The sequence below is a fragment of the Heteronotia binoei genome, chromosome 16 (assembly GCF_032191835.1).
Source record: "Heteronotia binoei isolate CCM8104 ecotype False Entrance Well chromosome 16, APGP_CSIRO_Hbin_v1, whole genome shotgun sequence".
NCBI classification, from domain to species: domain Eukaryota; kingdom Metazoa; phylum Chordata; class Lepidosauria; order Squamata; family Gekkonidae; genus Heteronotia; species Heteronotia binoei.
In genome coordinates, this window is record NC_083238.1 from 36,398,659 (window position 1) to 36,418,050 (window position 19,392).

Sequence of the window (19,392 nt, forward strand, 5' to 3'; positions counted from 1 at the left end):
ACCAAACTCTAGCTCTTCTCCTGTTTTCAAGATGACCATGAGTGAGCAAGACCCCTGAAATACCGTGTTTTAGGGGCTGTAATTTTTTGTTATGTTTCAGATTTCAGTGAGCCAACAAATTGGATATTTAATTGCTCTCTCTTCCTTTCTGGTTGGTGTACTTTTCATATCCTCTCATTTCTGTATGGTGTTGCTCTGTTTAATTCTCTCAGGTCGTGGTAGAAATGGAGTATATTCTGGAAATTGTCCCCATGAGGTGGAGCCTTATTTGCTGAGGTGGTTGATTCTGTGTTCAAAGCTGTGAAGTGATTGATTCACTGTTTTGCAAAGAAGACAAATGCTCACTTCCCATAAGCATATTATTAAATCACAAATGTTTTGTTGAATTATTGAGATGTATTTTTTTAACAACACTTCTGAATATGCTGTATTTATAGCCCTTTGCCTCCGACTGTGACAAAAGTGGAATTATTATTTTCCCTGCTTGGGGAAAGATCAGAAATACATAGTAATAAAAGCCACATTTTACTGTAGAAAGAGTTCTTGATAGTATATGCTGGCCTACAGCAAGAAAATGAGACACTATCAAGGTTAGCACAATTCAATTTAATTTTTTAAAAAACTTAATTTCCATCTAGATACCAATTTCTAGACTACGGATGGCATTTTCTGAACAACCTTGTACCCTTTTAGCATATGTGTTGTTTAGGTGTTCCATGGTGGACAGAATATTGAGTTTGGACATGGAGGGCCCCAGTTCACATCCACAGAAAGAAATATTTTCCAGGAACTGTAATAAAGTGGACAGTAGCACATGTCTTTAATGTCTTTTGCTCATATCTTGTATTACTACTTTGGAAAAGCACTTACAGGAGTAGACCATATATCTGCCATATTTCTAACTACTACCCTGGTAGAGAGTGTTATCAAGTCACTGCTGACTTAAAGCAACCCCATTATTATGTTGTAATCCGCCCTGAGCCCGACTTGGGAAAGGGCGGACTAGAAATCAGCAAAAATAAAAATAAATAAATAAATAGGGTTTTCAAGGCGAGAAGTTTAGAGGCAGTTTGCCATAGCCTGCCTCTGTGCCACAACCTTGGATTTCTTTGGTAGCCATTAAGCTACCAAAATATTAAGCAGGGCTGACCATGTTTAGCTTCCAGAATCTGTCAAGATTGGGCTAGCCTGGACTATCCAGGACAGGTGATTAAGGTCTTTACTGCTCATAATATTTGTTTCTTGAGCTGACAAAATGTGATTACTCCAACATGTCCAGTGAAAGATTTAACTCATGTGAAGTTTTCTCCATCAAGATGACCAATGTAAATAGTATGCTTTGTTTTTAATCATTGTTGGCGCTTTCTAATTGTAAATGTAAAAAACCATGTCTCAGTTGACATTTTAATGTACTTTTGCTATGCAAGTATTGTAAAACAAAGTGGCTTGAATAGTGAATTTGGAACACAATCTCATATAGCCTATCTAAGCTGGTGTGATATAGTGATTAGAGGGGTTGGTCTAGGATCTGTGAGACTGGGTTATGAATCCCCCCTCTTCCATGGAAGCTCACAGGGAGAATTTAGAAGAAGACTGCAGATTTATACCCTGCTCTTCTCTCTGAATCTGAGACTCAGAGTGGCTTACAATCTCCCATATCTTCTCCCTCCACAACAGAGGTGGGTGGGGCCCTTTCAAGGACAACTCCTGTAATAGCTGCTGACCCAAGGCCATTACAGCAGCTGCAAGTGGAGGAGTGGGGAATCAAACCCGGTTCTCCCAGATAAGAGTCTGCACGCTTAACAGTTAGCTACTACACGAGGCCAGTAACTCTCTTGTCCTGACTTACCTCACTTGGCAGTTATTTTGAGGATAAAATGGGGGAGGCAGAAATGGTATTGTGAGCTGTTTTTGGTCTCTATGGGGGAGAAAAATGGGTTATTAATAAATATATAACATTAATTGAATATGACGTGAACCAACTTGCCTCATCGTGAGGGGTTAGACTAGGTTATTTTCTTATCTTACTATCTTGCCTCCACATCAACCCTAATGGACATGTAGGATGACCAAGAGAAAGGATCCTAGCCCTCAAAACTAATCGATAAGCCACAGCCAGCTTTGCTGAGTTACAGTATTTAAGATATGATGGAAAAGCTTTCTTGTTTTAGTTCTTTCTAGAAGGTGCTTGTCAGGTTCCAACTCCTTTGGGCTGAGTCCAGGGCAGGCACACCTTCTTGTCTCCTTTCTTCACCAAACCGAAGAGTGGGGTCTCAGTTTAGGAAGAGGATGAGAGTTCAACTTCACCCTGAGTCCTTCTCTTTCTCTCCAGCCTTGTGCCAGTCCTTTGGCTGCAAAGGTGTGGCCTGGCCCAGCCTAATCAAGGATTGTCTGAGGTTAGGTTGATCCTGGATTTCCCCAATGCCCTCTGCTCAGGGGCAGGGTCACAGTGAGTGAAGGAGCCTGGGCCAGTGGCCTCTCTGGATGGGCCCTCTCCTTCTTCACTCACTCCTGAGGTTTTAAGAGGCTGCTTGGCTGGTCTGCATAGGCCTCAGGAGTAGGGTTGCCAGTACCCAAGTGGAAGTGGAGATCCTCCTGATTTTTCAGACTCCAGTCTGCCACCAGCGAGTTGGAGAATAGGGGAAGTTCCACCTCCAACATCCCTGGCATGATGATGTCACACAGAAGTGACATCATCAGGCTGTGTGGTGATGATGTCATACAGAAGTGATGTCATCAGGCTGTGTGGTGACACTCTGGTTTGAGCCCAATTTTACCATAGAGTTTGCAAAAAAAAAAAAGCAGAGCATCACTGAATGGTGTCCCCAGCACAATGATGTTATAACAGTGCCCGCCTCACGGTCTCACTGGGTCTCTTTATCTCAGTCTCTTCGGGGTATTTTACTTTGTTATCTGATGGAAATAGAATTCACTTCGTAGGGGACCACAGCAGCTTTGTTAGTTTTTCCCAAAAATATAGGCTCCAGAGAAACTTTAACATAAACCACAGATGTTTATTATAAAACAAAGTCTTTAACTGGGGATATGGGAGATATTTACACAGGCTAACACGTTGTTCAGTTGTTTCAGGCTTTTCAATAACTTTTTCTTTCTGAGGGCTCTCAGTTTTCAGTTCACAGTTTCTCTATAGTACACCCTCCACCTCTAGCAAAGGCCTCTTGGGAATGATGTGCCAAGTCTCACCAGTCGACTGGAGCCTCTACTCCTAGCCCTTCTGGTTTCTTAGACCCACATCTGTTCCCTCAACCACCTCACTAGTCCTTCAGAGTTGTATATAGGTGTCTGTGACTGTACAGGTCTTCACTGACTCACACTTGTTTCACACACAGCCCTCTTAGCTGTTTTTGTTGAGCTTGCAGTCAGCTTGTCCTCTCCGGAAGACTTTCCCGCCACTGTCTCAAGCTCCTTCAAAGAATCAGCTGCCCTCTCAGCCTCTGTCAGGCACGAACTGACTCTCTCAGTTTCTGTCAGGCTCCCTGCCTCAGACTTCTGACAGGCACCAACTTTGTCAGACACCAACTGACTGAATGACTGCCCCAGCAGTTAGCTGTCACTCACACACTTTCCCTCCCTGAGAGCTCTGAGCACTCTGGCCCCCACCCTCAGGTCACCTGACGCAGGCCCTGTGCGTCTTCAGTTTCTGCTTAACCCATAGCTTTCTGTCACAGATGTCATCATATCAAGGGAGTTGTATGGTGTGATGTTGTTCCAGACCCCTACTCCCAGAAAGCTGCCTCCCACCCTCCATTCCAGTGAGGAAGTAAGACCTGGCAACCCTACTCAGGAGACTCAAGCCACTGCTGGACTTACCTTTGTAGTTCCTTTTTTTCATGCTTCTGTACTAGGACGTCTCCCCTCTGCTTTGTTTTTGGGTCGTCTCCTCTAAACCTTTTCCTGGGAGCAATCCATTGCTTGAAGCCCTGCTGAGGCATGTGCTGGGCTCTGAAGCTGCTGATGGCACATTTCTGGGTGTGGTCTTGTCTTTGTTTCTTTCTCCATAGCCCCTGATCAGGCTACCTGTCTGGACAAGGCTACCAGAGTCCCCTCCAGAGCTGGTGAGTGCAGATGAGCTAGGGTTGCCATGTCCAATTCAAGAAAAATCTGGGGACTTTGGGCGTGGAGCCCGGAGACTTTTGGGGTGGAGCCAGGAGACATTGGGAGGTGGAGTCAGAAGCAAGGTTGTGACAAGCATAATTGAACTTCAGAGGGAGTTTTGGCCATCACATTTAAAGGGACCACACACTTTTTAAATGCCTTCCCTCCACTGGAAATAAAGAAGGATAGGGGCACCTTTGTTTGGGGCTCATAGAATTGGGCCCCCTAGTCCAATCCTTTTGAAACTTTGAGGGTGTTTTGAGGAGAGACATGGGATGCTATGATGCAAATTTGGTACCTCTGTCTCAAAAAACAGCCCCTCCCCCATAGCTCCAGATACCCATGGATCAATTCACCATTATACCCTATGGGAATTGGTCTCCATAGGGAATAATGGAGTGCCCAGCAGACATTTCCCTCCCCCCCCCCAACCTGGGGATCGGCAACCCTAGGATGAGGCCACCACCCACAGTAGCATTGCAAGCTCTGGGTTGGGAAATACCTGGGTATTTGGAAGATGAAGCCTGAGAAGGGCAGGTTTTGGGGAGGGGAGGGATCTCAATGGGGCATAATATCATAAAGTCCACCTTCCAAAGTGGCCATTTTTTCCAGGTGAACTGAGCTCTGTCACTAGGAGATCAGTTATAATAATGGGAGATCTGCAGCCTCTACCTGGAGGTTGGTAACCCTAATTCATGGACAGTGCTTCAGAATAGTACTGTTCACCTTTGTTCAAACAACCCTAATAGCTCCTTCTTCACCTAAAAGTAGTTATTTAAAAACATCTTTCCAGTCACAGTGTTCCCTAGTGTCATACTTGGGTTTAGCAGTACTGCTTACCCTCATTAGTGGTTTTTAAAAGTCTTCACTGAAGTGTAAGATCTCTCTCTCTCTCTCTCTCTCTCTCTCTCTTACACACACAGACACCACGACTGCTAAATATAAGCATACAATTTTCCACATGAATCAACTGAATGGGGCTCAGATGTGTCAAAGTCCATTTGATTTTCATTACCTCAGGTCTATTCAGCTACTTTTTTTTTTGTAATAGTCTCCGTTCAGCATAAATAGCCAAAGCCTTTTTTCCTTTTCAATCCTTGAACAATCTCTTGAACACAGTTCAGTGAACTGAAATTATTATTTTGCTCTTTTGCTGTGATATGCCAAACCTGTTAAGGTGCAGCAGTTTTAAACATTAGAATTGATTTTTGATTTGTGCTAAATCTAAAGAGGACTGTACGTCTTGAAATAGTAAATTGATAAAGATCTTTGTAGCGAGCTCTCATGTATTTATACAGTATGAATGCAGTTCTGCACTTAGCTGTGGGCATGTAAATGCAGTGTTGCTTGGTCTTTCATAACTGTACATAGACGCCTGAAAGGGTGACCATGGTAAGACTATAATTTATGATGTTTTATTTGGAAGCACAATCATGTATCAGATGGCAGTAAACTGAATATCTTGTCTTGTACAGTGATATAGTATTAGTCTAATGATACAGTATTGGTTTTATGATGCGCAAAACCCATGATAAATAAATAGTAGTATAATAGAGGTGCTATAAATATTTTGTTTCTAATTCAGAGCCACTATGACTCAGACCTGGCTGAAAATTTCATATGCTGACATGGAAACCCATCTCCTTAATCCAAAATGTTTCAAAGCTGGCTTTATTCACTGTATTTACGTGAAAGAAAAAAGGCCTTGAATGAAAGATGACCCAAAAATGTTATACACAAAATGGTTTTATTGCTGTACATACTTGAGCATTAAAGTAAGACAACTATGTATATATATAGTTTATAGCCCAACTGGAAAATAAAAACAAAATTCTGGTCTTTCTTTTGAATAAATATAGTACTTGCGTTGTTGGTGAGGGGAAGTGACTTTTCTTTAGAGAGTCATGCTTTATTATAATTTAGGCTCTAGAGCTGAGGGCAAGCCTTAAAAACTAGTTCTAAAGTTAATGCCTAGTGAGGCCCAGCTCAAGTTAAGTTGTGCTTTGTCTAGGATCCATTATCTCATCTCTTGACAGTTGTTCCTCCAAAATATGTTGGAGTAATATACTGTGAAGCCTTCCCAAGCCCCAGAGGAGGAGATGGGTAGAAGTCTAAGAATAAAAATAAAGGAGAAAAAAGAAATCATATCAGCATAAGTCACGGCAAAGCATACTGCTTTCTGTTGTAGTTTGTTCTGTTAGGTGGGTGGCTGTGTACTGTGACTATCTTATTCTCCTGTCCTAAACGATCTCTTCCTTAGGACAGCAGTCTTGATTGGGAAAGTGCATGCAGCCACCCTGGTTATTTGCTAGGGTTGCCAGACCTGTGTTGGAAAATACCTGGAGACTTTGGGGTTGGATCTGGGAGAGGGTGAGGTTTGGAGAGGGGAGGAGCCTCAGCAGTACAATGCCATAGATTCTGTCCTTCAAAGCAGCCATTTTCTGCAAGAGATCTGATCTCTACCAGATAAGTTGTAAAAACAGAAGATCTCCAGGCCCCGCCTGGAGACTGGCAACCCTACTTTTGCCAACCAGCTGCCAACCCTCAGAGAACTGGACTGGAAAGAAGGGTCTCAGATTAGCCAGGAGGGTTGCATCAGTGTTTAATTGTCATGGCCCTTTCTTACATGTCCAGGGAAATGCTGATCACCACTTTGGGGTCAGGAAGCAATTTTTCTCCAGGCCAGTTTGGCCAGGATCCTGGAGGGTTTTTGCCAGCCTCTGGGCTTGGAGCAGGGGTCACTGGGGATGTATGTGTGTGGGAGAAGTATCTGTGAATTTCCTGCATTGGAGGTTCCTTCCAACTCCGTGATCCTAGAAGGGCTTAATGAGAGCTGGAGTTTGAGAAGTATGGCGGAGCATAGCTATGTTAGAAAGGCTGGAGATATCCCCAGTTTAATTATCTATGTATGCCATCTTAGGGGTTCTTCTGAATTGGAAGGTGGAGCAGAAAAGTGAAAGATCAGTCTGTATGTTGCAAAATTTAGTGGGTTAGATTAATTGATTAAAATTTTTTGAGCAGCTGTAAAGGTGTCCGTGATTAGTTGGGCAACAGATTTTTCAAAAATGATTTTTATTACAAGTGCTTCAGTAAACCTCAGGAGATAGGCTCCATTTTAGAAATGGTGATCCCTCTCTGTTCAAATGAAGAGGCGTCTGCTATGACACATTTACTCTATTTAAAAAATAACGTAGCCTGCTCCCCGATGCCTCCCCGGAATAATTTCCCCCTGATTGCAGTTTGTGAAGATATAATTGATTAATTGTTTAAAACGCTGAAGATTATGCAACCAAGATTTCAATTAATCGAATGACAGCCCTTGTATCTATGGGTGGGAGGTACTGGGGAGATATAACACAGTCTTATTTTTGTTTTAATGTGCTGTCCACAACTACCCAAATCTTCATGTTGTGGTGACAAAAATCTCAAACTCTGACTGCATTTGGTTACCTTGTTAATATGTGTGTTTCTTCTTTGAAAACAGCCAACTTTTAGAGTGAGGAAGAGGTGTCTCGTGAATAGCTAACTTTTTCTTATTTTACTAAAAAAGTAGATTTTGGTATTCAGTAATATTTTCTACAGTGTATTCAAAGAATGTAAGGTGGATGGATCTATCCTAGTAACACTGAATGTTCATATCTGTGTCAACCATATGTGAAGAAAATGATTCTTAGGTATCTTAAACAAAAGCCACATGCAGTTCCTTTTATTTGTACCAACTAAGATAAGACAAACGTGTATAAGTTTTTGAGTTCTCCAGAACGTCTCATCAGACTGGATTTTAGAAGTGGGGTTGAGGCCTGATAAGAAATCTTGTCTCCATTCTGAGTACAATGGCCAGGCAGGTTAGAACTGATAGTGCAGCTGGTTGGAGTTGGTACTCAACTTTCTGGGAAGGAAAAGAGTGAATGGCAGCCTCCAGTTGAAAATGCAAGCAAATAAATAAACTCATCAGCCAGTCAAATGTCAAATCAAATAAAACACACAGGTCCCTTAGAAGGCTGATGCCCACCAAAAAACACTGTAATCCCTGTACTAGTTACCACAGATATTGGACTCCCTATATGTCCTTTACATGAAACTTGCTATGTTTCACATGTGCATACCTCTAAACAAATGAAACTGGGAAAGGGAGAGTTAGAGAAAACGGAATGTAAATAATTTTAGCTGCAAGGTAGCTTGTCACTTGGGAAGTCAGGAAAGAAATGGAAAGGCAGCAATCAATGTGATATGAGGAGAAACTGTGTTTTTTTCATTGAGGAAAGTATGAGTTAGAAACGCAGTAGAACAAAAATTGCCTCTGCAATAGCATTGCATTCTTTTTTTCCCTAGGCTCATATTTATATAAGTACAGAGGGATTGATTTAAATTGATAGATGAATTCATATAGAACATAAAAGAGGGCATTTTTCTCTTTTCAGTGAAAATGGTGGCTATTGTTTTTTGTTAAAGTGGGGAATGTGTTTGGGTTTTTTCTGTGTGTGTGAGAGAGAAAGAGGATTTTTTGTATAAGTATATGTAATCTCTCTACCCTTTTCCTTTTCTTTAAAGGCCTGGTTTAGATGCCTTGAATTCATCTTGCCCTTTCATGTAGAGAACACACTGTGAAATGGAAGAATGTTGAAAACCACTGGTTTTCTTTGTTTGGATGTCTGAAAGAGATCAATGTGGTCTTCACAGTGAAAGCGGCCACCAGAATCCAGTTGCCGTGATGAGTTCAGAGGAGAAGGGTGTATCTCCTGCTCATAGAACTTCTATACAGTCTCAGAAAAGTGCCTCTACTTCATCCTCGTCCCAGCGGGAGAGTAGGCAGGTAAGTAAACCAAATGTTATACTGTTTATTTGCTTTGCAATTTTTACAATATCTGTTGGGCTGTTACCAGTTGTTTTCCCTCGTACTAGGGAAGTTTAGAGGTCAACAGAAAAAAAAACTTCATAGCATCATCTGCTATTCATAACATGAATGAAGTTCTTTATTGACCTTGTGGTTGTCTAATTTGCACCGTTGCTTTAGAAAAATACAGAGATGTGAGAAGACTTTAGAAGGTGACATTCACTGGACCTGTATGGATGAAGACAGTCCATTTAAGCTTATAGTTAGGGCAGAGATAGATGGTATGGGTAGTCTCAACCATGCGTTTGCTGGGGTAATGGGATGTGGGAGGCAGGATCAATGAATGAGAGGGAACAGCACTTAATCTTTCCTCCGCCTGCCAATTCTTCACAAGTACTTATGCTCCCTGGGTGCCATATGTAAGCAAAACAAATCAGTTGTTTGTAGTTACCTAAATGTCATTTTTCCCTCAGACAGCTTCAATTCTGCTTCAGGGTACCTGAGGAAAAATTAAGCTATGAGTTAGGGTGAGAGAAAGGAATTTGGGTGGCAAGGATTTGCGGAGGGAGAAAAGGCAGGTATGGGAAAGTTAAATGCCTCCCCTCAGCCTTTGCAGTGGCATTATGGGAGAATCATTAATTTCTCAGCATCTGGTTGGCCCTTAGTGTTCTAGGTTTTGGAGGAGTGTTTTCTTGGTTTGTGTACAAAACTCAAGCAAACTGCTGATGTCAGTTGTTGTGCATGTATGAATAAGAATGCAGTTAATTTATGGAATACAAGTATAATGGAAGATTTTTTCAAGATTATAAAACATTACAGAATAATCAGAAAGGTGTGCTATGTGGTGTGCAGGGTTTCCTAAAGTTGCTAATACCCAGTTGGGGTGAGGGTATCCCCTGGTTTTGGAGGCCTTCCTTATGCTTCAGAGTTATCAGAAAGGGAGGGGGATTGAATTGGACACTTCATTATACCCTAGGAAGACTGGTCTCCATGGGGTATAATGGAGAATCAATCCTTGAGTATCTGGAGCTAGGGTGTGTGTGTGTGCTGTTTAATGAGTTAGAGGAATCAGATTTTCAGCATAGCATCTGGTGCCTCTCCTCAAATCCCCCCCTCCAAATTTCAAAAAGATTGGACCAGGTTGTCCAATTCTATGAGCCCCAAAAGAAGATGCCCCCATCCTCCATTATTCTAATGAAGAGAAAGCATTTAAAAGGCACACAGTCCCTTTCAATGTGATGGCCAGAACTCCCTTCAGAGTTCAGTCATTCTTGTCACAACCTTGCTCCTGAGTCTCCTGGTTCTACCCCCAAAGTCCCCAGATATTTCCTGAACTGGACTCGGCAGCTCTAGGTGTCTCCCATGGGATAAGATATTATGATAAAATATTAATTTTTTCTCCTTGATTTCTGGTTTCTGCTTATGGTTCCCATTCCCCCACCAGATATAGGGAATGGCCTGCCTCTTGTTTCCTTCTACTGTTGCAGCAGTAGAAGTGGCAGCTGTAGAATATAGAGAAGCTGGAACGAGTCCAGGGGAGGGCAACAAAGATGATGAGGAGTCTGGAGACCAAACCCTGTGAGGAAAGGTTGAAGGAGCTGGGTATATTTAGCCTGGAGAGGAGACAACTGAGAGGTGATACGATCACCATCTTTAAGTACTTGAAGGGCTGTCATATAGAGTATGGTGCAGAATTGTTTTCTGTTGCCCCAGAAGATTGGACCAGAACCAAGTGGTTGAAATTAAATCCAACAAGTGTTTGGCTAACATTAGGAAGAACTTTGTGACAGAGTGGTTCCTCAGTGGAACAGGCTTCCTCGGGAGGTGGTGGACTCTCCTTCTTTGGAGGTTTTCAAATAGAGTCTAGACGGCTATCTGACAGCAATGCTGATTCTGTGAATTAGGCAGATCATGAGAAAGAGGATTGCATCAGTGCTTAGCTCTTGTAGCCTTTTCTTACATGCCCAGAGATATGCTGATAATCACCTTGGAGTCAGGCAGCAATTTTTCTCCAGGCCACTTTGGGCAGGGATCATGAAGATTGGGGTTTTTTGGCCATCTTCTGGGCATGGAGCAAGCATCACTGGGGATGTATGTGTGTGGGAGAGGTATTTGTGAATTTCTTGCATTGTGCGTGGTTGGACTAGATGACTCTGGAGATCCCTTCCAACTCTATGATTCTATGAATATTTTCTTTAAAATGATGTGCCATTACTTATGGGAAACATCCACAAGTGACATTGAACCAAACTCTTTGGTATAACCATAAAACCATAGCATTTTCAGTGCAGTTCCTAGAGAGGTCTGGAATTTTTGACTCCACAGAAAGCATGCATTTGAATAGTTCTGTGGCATTTGGTTGCTTTTCCGTAGATAGAGAATATGTATCTTTGTTTAGTTACATGATTTTTGCCTCTTAAAAACATAAACAACTCAGAGCATGGTTTTATTAGGGACATTTATACGCTGCCTCTCCACAGTCATATAAATAGAACAAATGAACAGTGCCACTTGAGGGGGGAAAAATAAGTAGTAACAAAATCCCTTTGAATAGAAAGGTTGCATTGGAGTGTTGTCTCATCCTTTGTCTGCTACCAGTCATAGCAACCAGTGCAGCAAGAAGAGGATAGGACAGGTACCTATAAGTGACTAACTTGGATAGCCCAGGTTAGTTTGATCTCATCAGATCTCAGAAACTAAGCAAGGTCAGCCCTGGTCAGTATTTGGACGGGAGACCACCAAGGAGGGCCAGGTTTGTTGCTCAGAAGCAGGCAATGGCAAACCACCTCTTAACATCTTTCTTGAAAAACCTGTGGTGTTTCCAAAAGTTGTCTGTCACGGTGGCACTTTCCACCACCACCACCACCACCAATTGACTGCAGCAGTAATATACGTTAGTTGCCACCTAGTGGCTGAGTGGCAGATGCTTTTTTGTTGAGCGTTGAGACTGGGACTGATTTCCCACTAGCCTTACCGCACTCTCACTCTCCTTTTCTCGGCAGGGCTTCCTGTTGGATTTCGCACAAGCTGCCTCAAAGCTGCAACTCACTCCGCCTCTTTCGCACAGCAAGCAAGATCCTCTAAAAACCAGTTTCTGTTAGCCACGCGAAAAAGGCAAAGCGAGTTGCAGCCCCGGGGCAGATAGTGGGAAATCTGACAGAAGCCCCGTGGAGAAGAGCATGAGAGTGGCATAAGGCTAGTGGGATATCGGTATGAGTATGCTCCTGAGGAAGTGGGGTTAGTTCAGGCATGATTTCAAGGCAGATACTTGGCTGAGGTTGTATGTGCAGATTTCTACCCCAGACCTGCTGGTGTGGATTCTAAACTTCACAGCAGCCTGTATTGTTTCCTGTATTGGCTTTTTTGTGGATTCTCCCTCTGCTGTATGTAAGCAAAACAAAACAGTTGTCCATCTCTCCCATGTGTCAGTTTGGTAGAGGTTTTATGTACTAGAGATGTGGCAGCTGTGAAACTGCATCTGCAGTAACGGGCTGATTACCTAGCATTTCCTCATTTTCAGGCCAACAGTGAATGAATCATATGGTCATGCTTTACTAGTGTCAGTGATCATGTTGTCTCCCCCTCCCACTGCTTTAATACTACATTTTGGCTTGATAATATTTATATTTTTAAAAATCCAAAGCATAAAAACAAAGAGAAATATTACTTTAATCCAGTACTGTATAGAAAAAGCACTGTGGCTGGTTCCATACTGCTGGCTCAGGGCAGCAGCATGCCAACCCGGAAGTGAGCCGGTGGAAATTGAGTGCCAGGTGTCCAGATGGCCTGCAGAACAGAGACGGGCTGCAGGTGCCCCGGGGAAGCGTCCAGAGCACTCATGCGCCCCCATCTACCGCTCTCCGGGCACTTTCTGGCCCCTTACTGGCTGTTCAGACATCCGGGGAGGCACCTCGGAGGTGCCCCAGCTATTAGGTATCATTTTTGATATGGTACCTTTTTGAGCTGGCTGCAGATCAGGTGGGGACAGATTGAGGGCAGTAGCAGGACAGCAGGCAGATGTGCACCTTTGGACACACTTTTTTTGTCTGCTCACCTGCCATCCCTGGAGTGGCTTAAACCGCCCGTCTGTCACCAACCTATGTGACCTAAAATGGCGAAGTCACTTTCGAATATGTTCAGCTCTTGGCTATAGAGCAGTGTGGCAGAACAGGCCTTCTCTGGCCTGCAGGCCCTTTCCCTACCTGCCCTCCAACACTTGGAGAGGCTTTTCTTTCTCTCCGGTGTCCTGCCACCAGCAGTCTCTGTGTCTCTATCTCCTGGCCCCTCCTCTCCTTCTCTGCCTGCAACTCAGTGCTGGATTAAACCCTGTGGAGGCCCCTGGGCTGTTGAAATCTTGGGGGGGGGGGGACTAGCAAATTATCTCAGTGTTTGAGTGCCCATCCCACTGCCCACGGACCCCATTGCAGCCTGTAGGCGCCTTCTTAAAAGCCCCTTTTACTAAGCTGCAGGGGAGAGGCAGAGAGAGGCAAACTTGACAGCAATGCCAGCAGCAGCCACACCAGGCAAGCAGGGCAAAGAGCAGCTGGCTGCACGTGCAGGCTGGGAGGGCTGCAAACAGGGGGGGAAACTGGGGTGGGGAAAGCCAGCCAGGGGCCCCTAAAGGTGCGGGGCCCATAGGCCAGTGCCTACTTGGCCTAATTTCTAATCCAGCTCTGCTGCAACTGCAACTTGTCCAGCTCTAGCTCCCCAGTGAGACCTCACTCTGCTGGCTTGGGCACTCAGCTGCCACTGCCCTATTGCCTTGCCGCAGCTGTAGCAGGAGAGCCTTCATCTCATCAGTAGTCTTGTTGTAACAATCTGTTCACTGCTTCTGGCATTCTTCCAGCAGCTCTTGCTTTGTCAGCTTCAGTATCCTCATTTACTCTGCTAACTCCATCCTAGCTAGACTGATACGACCCTACTCTAGTCAACCTGGAAAAATAAAAACATAACAAAAGCTTCCATTGCTCTCACTATGCATGTGCATGCCAAATTCACAATCCCTGGCCAATCAAACTCTCTGTTTGTCCTTATCCCACCATGCCACCAAAATGCGGTGGAACGGGCCTGCTCTGGCCTACAAGGCCCTATTCCACCCTGCCCTTCAAGTTTTTCCCTATGCCTAGAGAAGCTTTTCTCTCTCTCTGGTAACTTGCTGCCATTACCTGACGTTTTTAAAAATTGCCCATTGTGAGGGTCAGGTTTCCCGGCTTCCCTTCCAAGTTCTGAGACCTTGCCTCTCTGTTTCCTGCTGCACAACCCATGACCACCACAGGGACAGTTTACTGCCATGTGCCCCTGAAGGGATAGTCACTTGCCAACTGACTTCCTTCCACCTGGCACTCCTTTTAAAATAACGCATTTGAGATGGTAGAGATCTATGTGGTACAAGATAGCCACCACAAACATAAATAGTTATGAAGTATTTATTGAAAAGAAAATGTTCAGAAGCATAATTATAGCACAGCACCAGATTGAGCAAGGGATTAAAAAGAAATTTATAAAACACAATTCCTTTGTCCCTCTCTCTATACATGCCATATCAGATGTTAAAATATAGGACAGGTTCCTTAGTTTAGAATGTTATCGATCTCTTACAGTGTTGCCATTACCTTGTAGCTTCCTTCAGCTGTCCACCTCCTCCAGACCTCAGTGAAGAGTCCTGTCTGCTTCGATTAAATCACTGGAAGAGAGAGCTTCCTCCTTGCTTCCAGGAGTTTTATCTTCTCTCTTTCCCCTCCCACTGACCTAGTCAGGTCAGGTAAAATTCTGAAGTCTCCAGAATTTTCTTCCTGAAGTTTATCTAGCCTTAATTCCTTCAAATCTCTGTTCCCTGCTTGGAGGGGTGGGGAGAGACTGGACCCTCCTATTGTCTCTAGCTAGACCTATTAGCATTTCTTACAGGGCTTTTTTTGTAGCAGGAACTCCTTTGCTTATTAGGCCACACCCCCTGATGTAGCCAGTCCTCCAAGAGCTTACAGTAGGCCCTGTAATAAGAACCCTGTAAGCTCTTGGAGGATTGGCTACATCAGGGGTGTGTGTCTTAATATGCAAAGGAGTTCCTGCTACAAAAAAGCTGATTTCTTAAGAGGTAGTTGAGGTGAAGCTGGAAAACCATTCCTCCTGTTCTCTGCCCAGAAAGAAAAACTTTAAAAACCTTCTGGTAAAGGTTTTACTCAGGCCAGACTTTTACCCAAAAAGACATCTCTTCACAAACAGTACAGCCAGAGGACATTAAGGAGATGAGAGAGGCTCCATTTGGTGACGTCATAATTTCTTAGGCACCAGCCAAGGTCTGACTCTGCAATTTCCTGAAATAATTGGTCTAACTTAATTGGAGAGCACTTGCATTTTTGAGTGGATGACGTTTCCAGTTTAATTTTTCCATTTATTCCTCTTAATAAAAAATAACTGTCTTATTTCATTTTTTCCCTTTGTAATAAAGTGATATCTAAGAAGAAGAGATTGAGATGTTGTTTTCTGATAAGTTGGCAATAAGCTTCCAGAGGAAACGGATACAAATTTCCCCACTCAGTCTTACGAGAGCTTTTTTACAAAACTGATGATCTTCTTGTTCAGTTCCCCTCATCATATCTCCCAAGGATTCTCTGACTGTCAGGATCAGTGTTCCCTCTAAGCTGAGTTAGTGTGATCTAGCTCACTATTGTTTAGCCTCCAGCTCACACATTTTTGATTTGCTCAGGAAAAATGGCCCCAGAGCAAACTGATTTATGCAATAGCTCACAACTTTAATCCTAGTAGCTCAGAAAGTAGAATTTTTGCTCACAGGACTCCACAGCTTAGAGGGAGTATTGGCAGGATCTACCTTTCGTGTGTGGGTGAGGGTGTGTGTTTGTGGGTGTGATGGACAGCTGCAGGAGGAAAAAAGAGACATTTGTTTTGTGAATTTGTTCCATCCGTGGTTCATAGAATCCAACTCACTAACCTTACTTATAACAGGTGCTTCCTGGAACCATGATGTGAACAGAAAGGGAAACGATAAGCATGGGGGTGTCCCAAGGTGTTTCTGTTTTGGCAGAAATGCTGGGATTCTTCAACAGGGCCTCAAGTGGTCTTTTTTGGTAGCAGGAACTCCTTTGCATATTAGGCCACACATCCATGATGTAGCCAATCCTCCAAGAGCTTACAGGGCTGTTATTACAGGAAGTACTGTCTCGGATGATTGGCTGGATCAGGGGTGTGTGGCCTAATATGCAAAGGATAAAAAAAACCCTGGCCTCAAGGATTTTAGTAAGCTGGAAAGATAGTCTTCCAGCCAATGACTGGGGGAGCCATTTGTGCCTGGATGGAATGGGTGAGGGGATTTTGGACTTTTGGGCCCAGCACTGGTTGTCAGCAAGTCCGGTCTCAAGCATCTTCCTGTTTCCCCGCCCCAGAGGTCAGCCCATCATGGAATGGATGGGGTACATGGACCTATGAGCTGCAGGTCAAACTGAAAGAAGCAAGCTGAAGAGGTGCCTGGCATTCAGCAGCTCTCTCACTCTGCAAAAGTATTAGAACAAATTTTGGGTCCAGTGACCAGCAAAAGTTCATTCAAGGTATGAGCTTTTGTGCACTGGCATATTTCCTCAGGCAAAGTATTGTCTCTCTGCAAACAGTATTGTCATTGTGTTACTTTGCTAACAGCCATTTATTAGAATATGATCAGAACTAGATAATGCACTTGGTATAAAGGCGTTTTGCAAATGTAACCTTAGATCAAACTTAAGGAAAGTGAAGTACGAGAATCATAGAATCAGAGTTGGAAGGGATCTCCAGGGTTATCTAGTCCAGCCCTCTGCACAATGCAGGAAATTAACAAATACCTCTCCCCCCAAGCCTCCAGTGACACCTCCTCCATGTCCAGAAGACGGCAACCCCTCCCCTCCCAAGATCCCTGGCAAAACTGGTTGCAAAGGGCCTACCTATCATTTCTAAACAAAGAATTTATTTCCAGAGTTTTAATTTGTAGGATTGGATGGTAGCCTAGGCTGGTCAGAAAGGGATCACTTTAAGCAGTACTGATTTTTAGACATGGAATTATTTGTTAATGCCTGATTTGTATGTTGCTGTAGCAGCATAGGGGAGTTCCTTACTCAGAGTTTGGTTCCAAACCACAACAATAGTATCTGTAAAGAAGAGAAGTGTGGGATCTGGAGAATGAGATGGTGCTTTGTTTCATCAAGGGTGACAGATATTGCCGGCTTAGAAAAGAACTACTACTTTGTCCAACCTGAGTGGCTACAGTTTACAGACTATTGTGAGATTTGGTCATGTGGAAGAAGCACCCACCCACAACTCAGTGATAACATGAGAAATGGGTCTAAGTTTCTGTGAGAGGAGAAAGAGGAGGAGGAAGAGAAGAAATATCTCAGAGTGGGATGTTAATGGGAATGCATAGAAGTCTTCACATTGAAGTAAGAGGTTAGATAAGCAAGCCTTGCCCAGGACTGGTTGTGGATATTTTCTGATTGTGTGGTGTTGTCCAACCATACAAGTCATTACACTTGTTTCAGAAAGAATCCGTTAGTCATAATATTGTAGTTTTGACTCAACTAAACTCAGAGAGAACCTGAACTACCCATCTTTCTTCTTTAAAGATGTACCTTTTCTAAGAAGCCAGAGATTGTAGAGAATAGAGGAGGAATGTAATATACTTTACTCTGTGTAGATCAGTTTAGTATTATTTGTCAGATACAGGGTCTCTCCCACCTCCCCTCATGATTACAACATTTTCATGTGAAAATGACAGATCGGACAGCCATGGTAATTGTTGCTGAGTCATCCATGTGGAGAGATTGTGTGGGTTTTTACAATCTGTTCAAATGGCCACATAACGGATGGTAAACTACAATTTCCATATGTGTTAAGGGATAACAATCCCAGAACGTTCCAAGCTGATTTCTAGTACTACTGTGTATATTGCAAATGCTGACCCACAGAATAAAGCTTTGGTTTCATGAAATCCCAACAGTCCTGGTCAGGCCTGTAGCTATGGGGGGGCCCCAGCTGCTCCACCCACCCACCCCTTCCACCTGCATGGCCCCTCCTTTCCCTGTCGCTCTGGCGGCCCCCGCTCTCCCCGCCACCACTGCTCTGGCAGCCCCCACTCTCCCCACCACCCTGTTTTTTAAAGTGTGTGATGTCATTTTTATGTGTGTGACTCATTTTGGGCTCCTCCACCTGAAATTTTATTCCCTGCCCCCCCCTCTAAAATTTTCTGGCTATGGGCCTGGTAGTGGTGAAGTGACCACTTAGTTCAGTTGTGGTTGGTGGCAGTCCAATTGATGGGCAAATTTTTATTTGTTGTTTTAACTGTTGGCTAGATCAGAGCAGAGCGCTTAGCTTAGCTTGCTTGTTGGCCATTTTAACAGCCCACTCTTCCCTGGGTAAAACTTTTCTGTTCATCCTGGGTTGGGTTTTGTGTTGAATCTTACGTGGTTCTTTCTCTTTTTAGTTTTGTGGATTTCAATCACCTCTTTGCCTTTACTTTTTACCCCTTAACGGTTTAATCCTTCCTATGGTGTCGGTGGCTATACTATTAACTTGTATTGTAAATTTGTTCTAGATTGATTTGTTTAAATTAATGTTTTACCTGTGTTCTTTGGAGATAGATCAAGATGGGTAGCCAGGTTAGCCTGTCTATAGCAGTAGAAAAAAGCAAGAGTCCAGTGGCACCTTAAAGTCTAACGCAACTTGTGGCAGGGTGTGAGAAGTCAGTCTCTGCTCACTTCTTGTGACTCATGAAAGCTCATGGCCTGCCACAAATTTTGTTAGTCTTTAAGGTGCTACTGGACTCTTGTTTTTTTTTCACATTTACGTTTTTTAATTAGACCTTTAAAAATGATATACAGCAAGTGCAGTCAAATATTCACAAAATAGTTGACCCTTTAAATCCCCCTTTCCGCAGACAAAACCCTATAATAATACATCTATATCATTATCCTAGGATCAGATTCAGATAGGTGAAGTTGAAGAGGCAAATACAACAACAAGACAATATGATCAACATTAAAAGCTGCATAATGAACTCCCTACACAGAGAATACACACTGACAAAGTTCAAAAGAGCTCAGCTTATAGAATGCACAGAGCGCACAGGGTGAACTAACTTCCCAAAAAAGAAAGGGGAAGGGGGAGGGGAGAGAAGGAAAAAAAAGTACACAATAAATCCAAAATATAATAGCAAATGAGTGTCACTGCTTTCAGAAAAATATCAGATTATGACTCTTGCTCTTTTCTAATGTTCTTTGGTAATTTGTTTTGGTAATTAAAGATCCGCCAATGCGGTTTGAAGACCTATACCGCTGGATAACTGTACTTATTGGATTGGTTTTAATGTTATTAAGTTTAATGTTTTAATGTTCTATATTGTTAAATTTAAAGGTTTTTATCTATGAACATATGAACATATGAAGCTGCCTTATACTGAATCAGACCCT

At 43.2% G+C, this 19,392-nt stretch overlaps 1 protein-coding gene across 4 annotated transcripts in view; it reads left to right on the forward strand.

Annotated features, from left to right (window-relative positions):
- OSBPL6 (oxysterol binding protein like 6) overlaps positions 1–19,392 on the forward strand; it is a 194,242-nt gene that overhangs the window by 66,625 nt on the left and 108,225 nt on the right. For all 4 annotated transcript variants that reach the window (XM_060256910.1, XM_060256911.1, XM_060256913.1 and 1 more), the window contains exon 2: positions 8,668–8,929. In XM_060256910.1, the coding sequence (XP_060112893.1) occupies positions 8,765–8,929 (165 nt within the window). In that variant the 5' untranslated portion in view covers positions 8,668–8,764. The remainder of the gene's footprint in view (positions 1–8,667; positions 8,930–19,392) is intronic.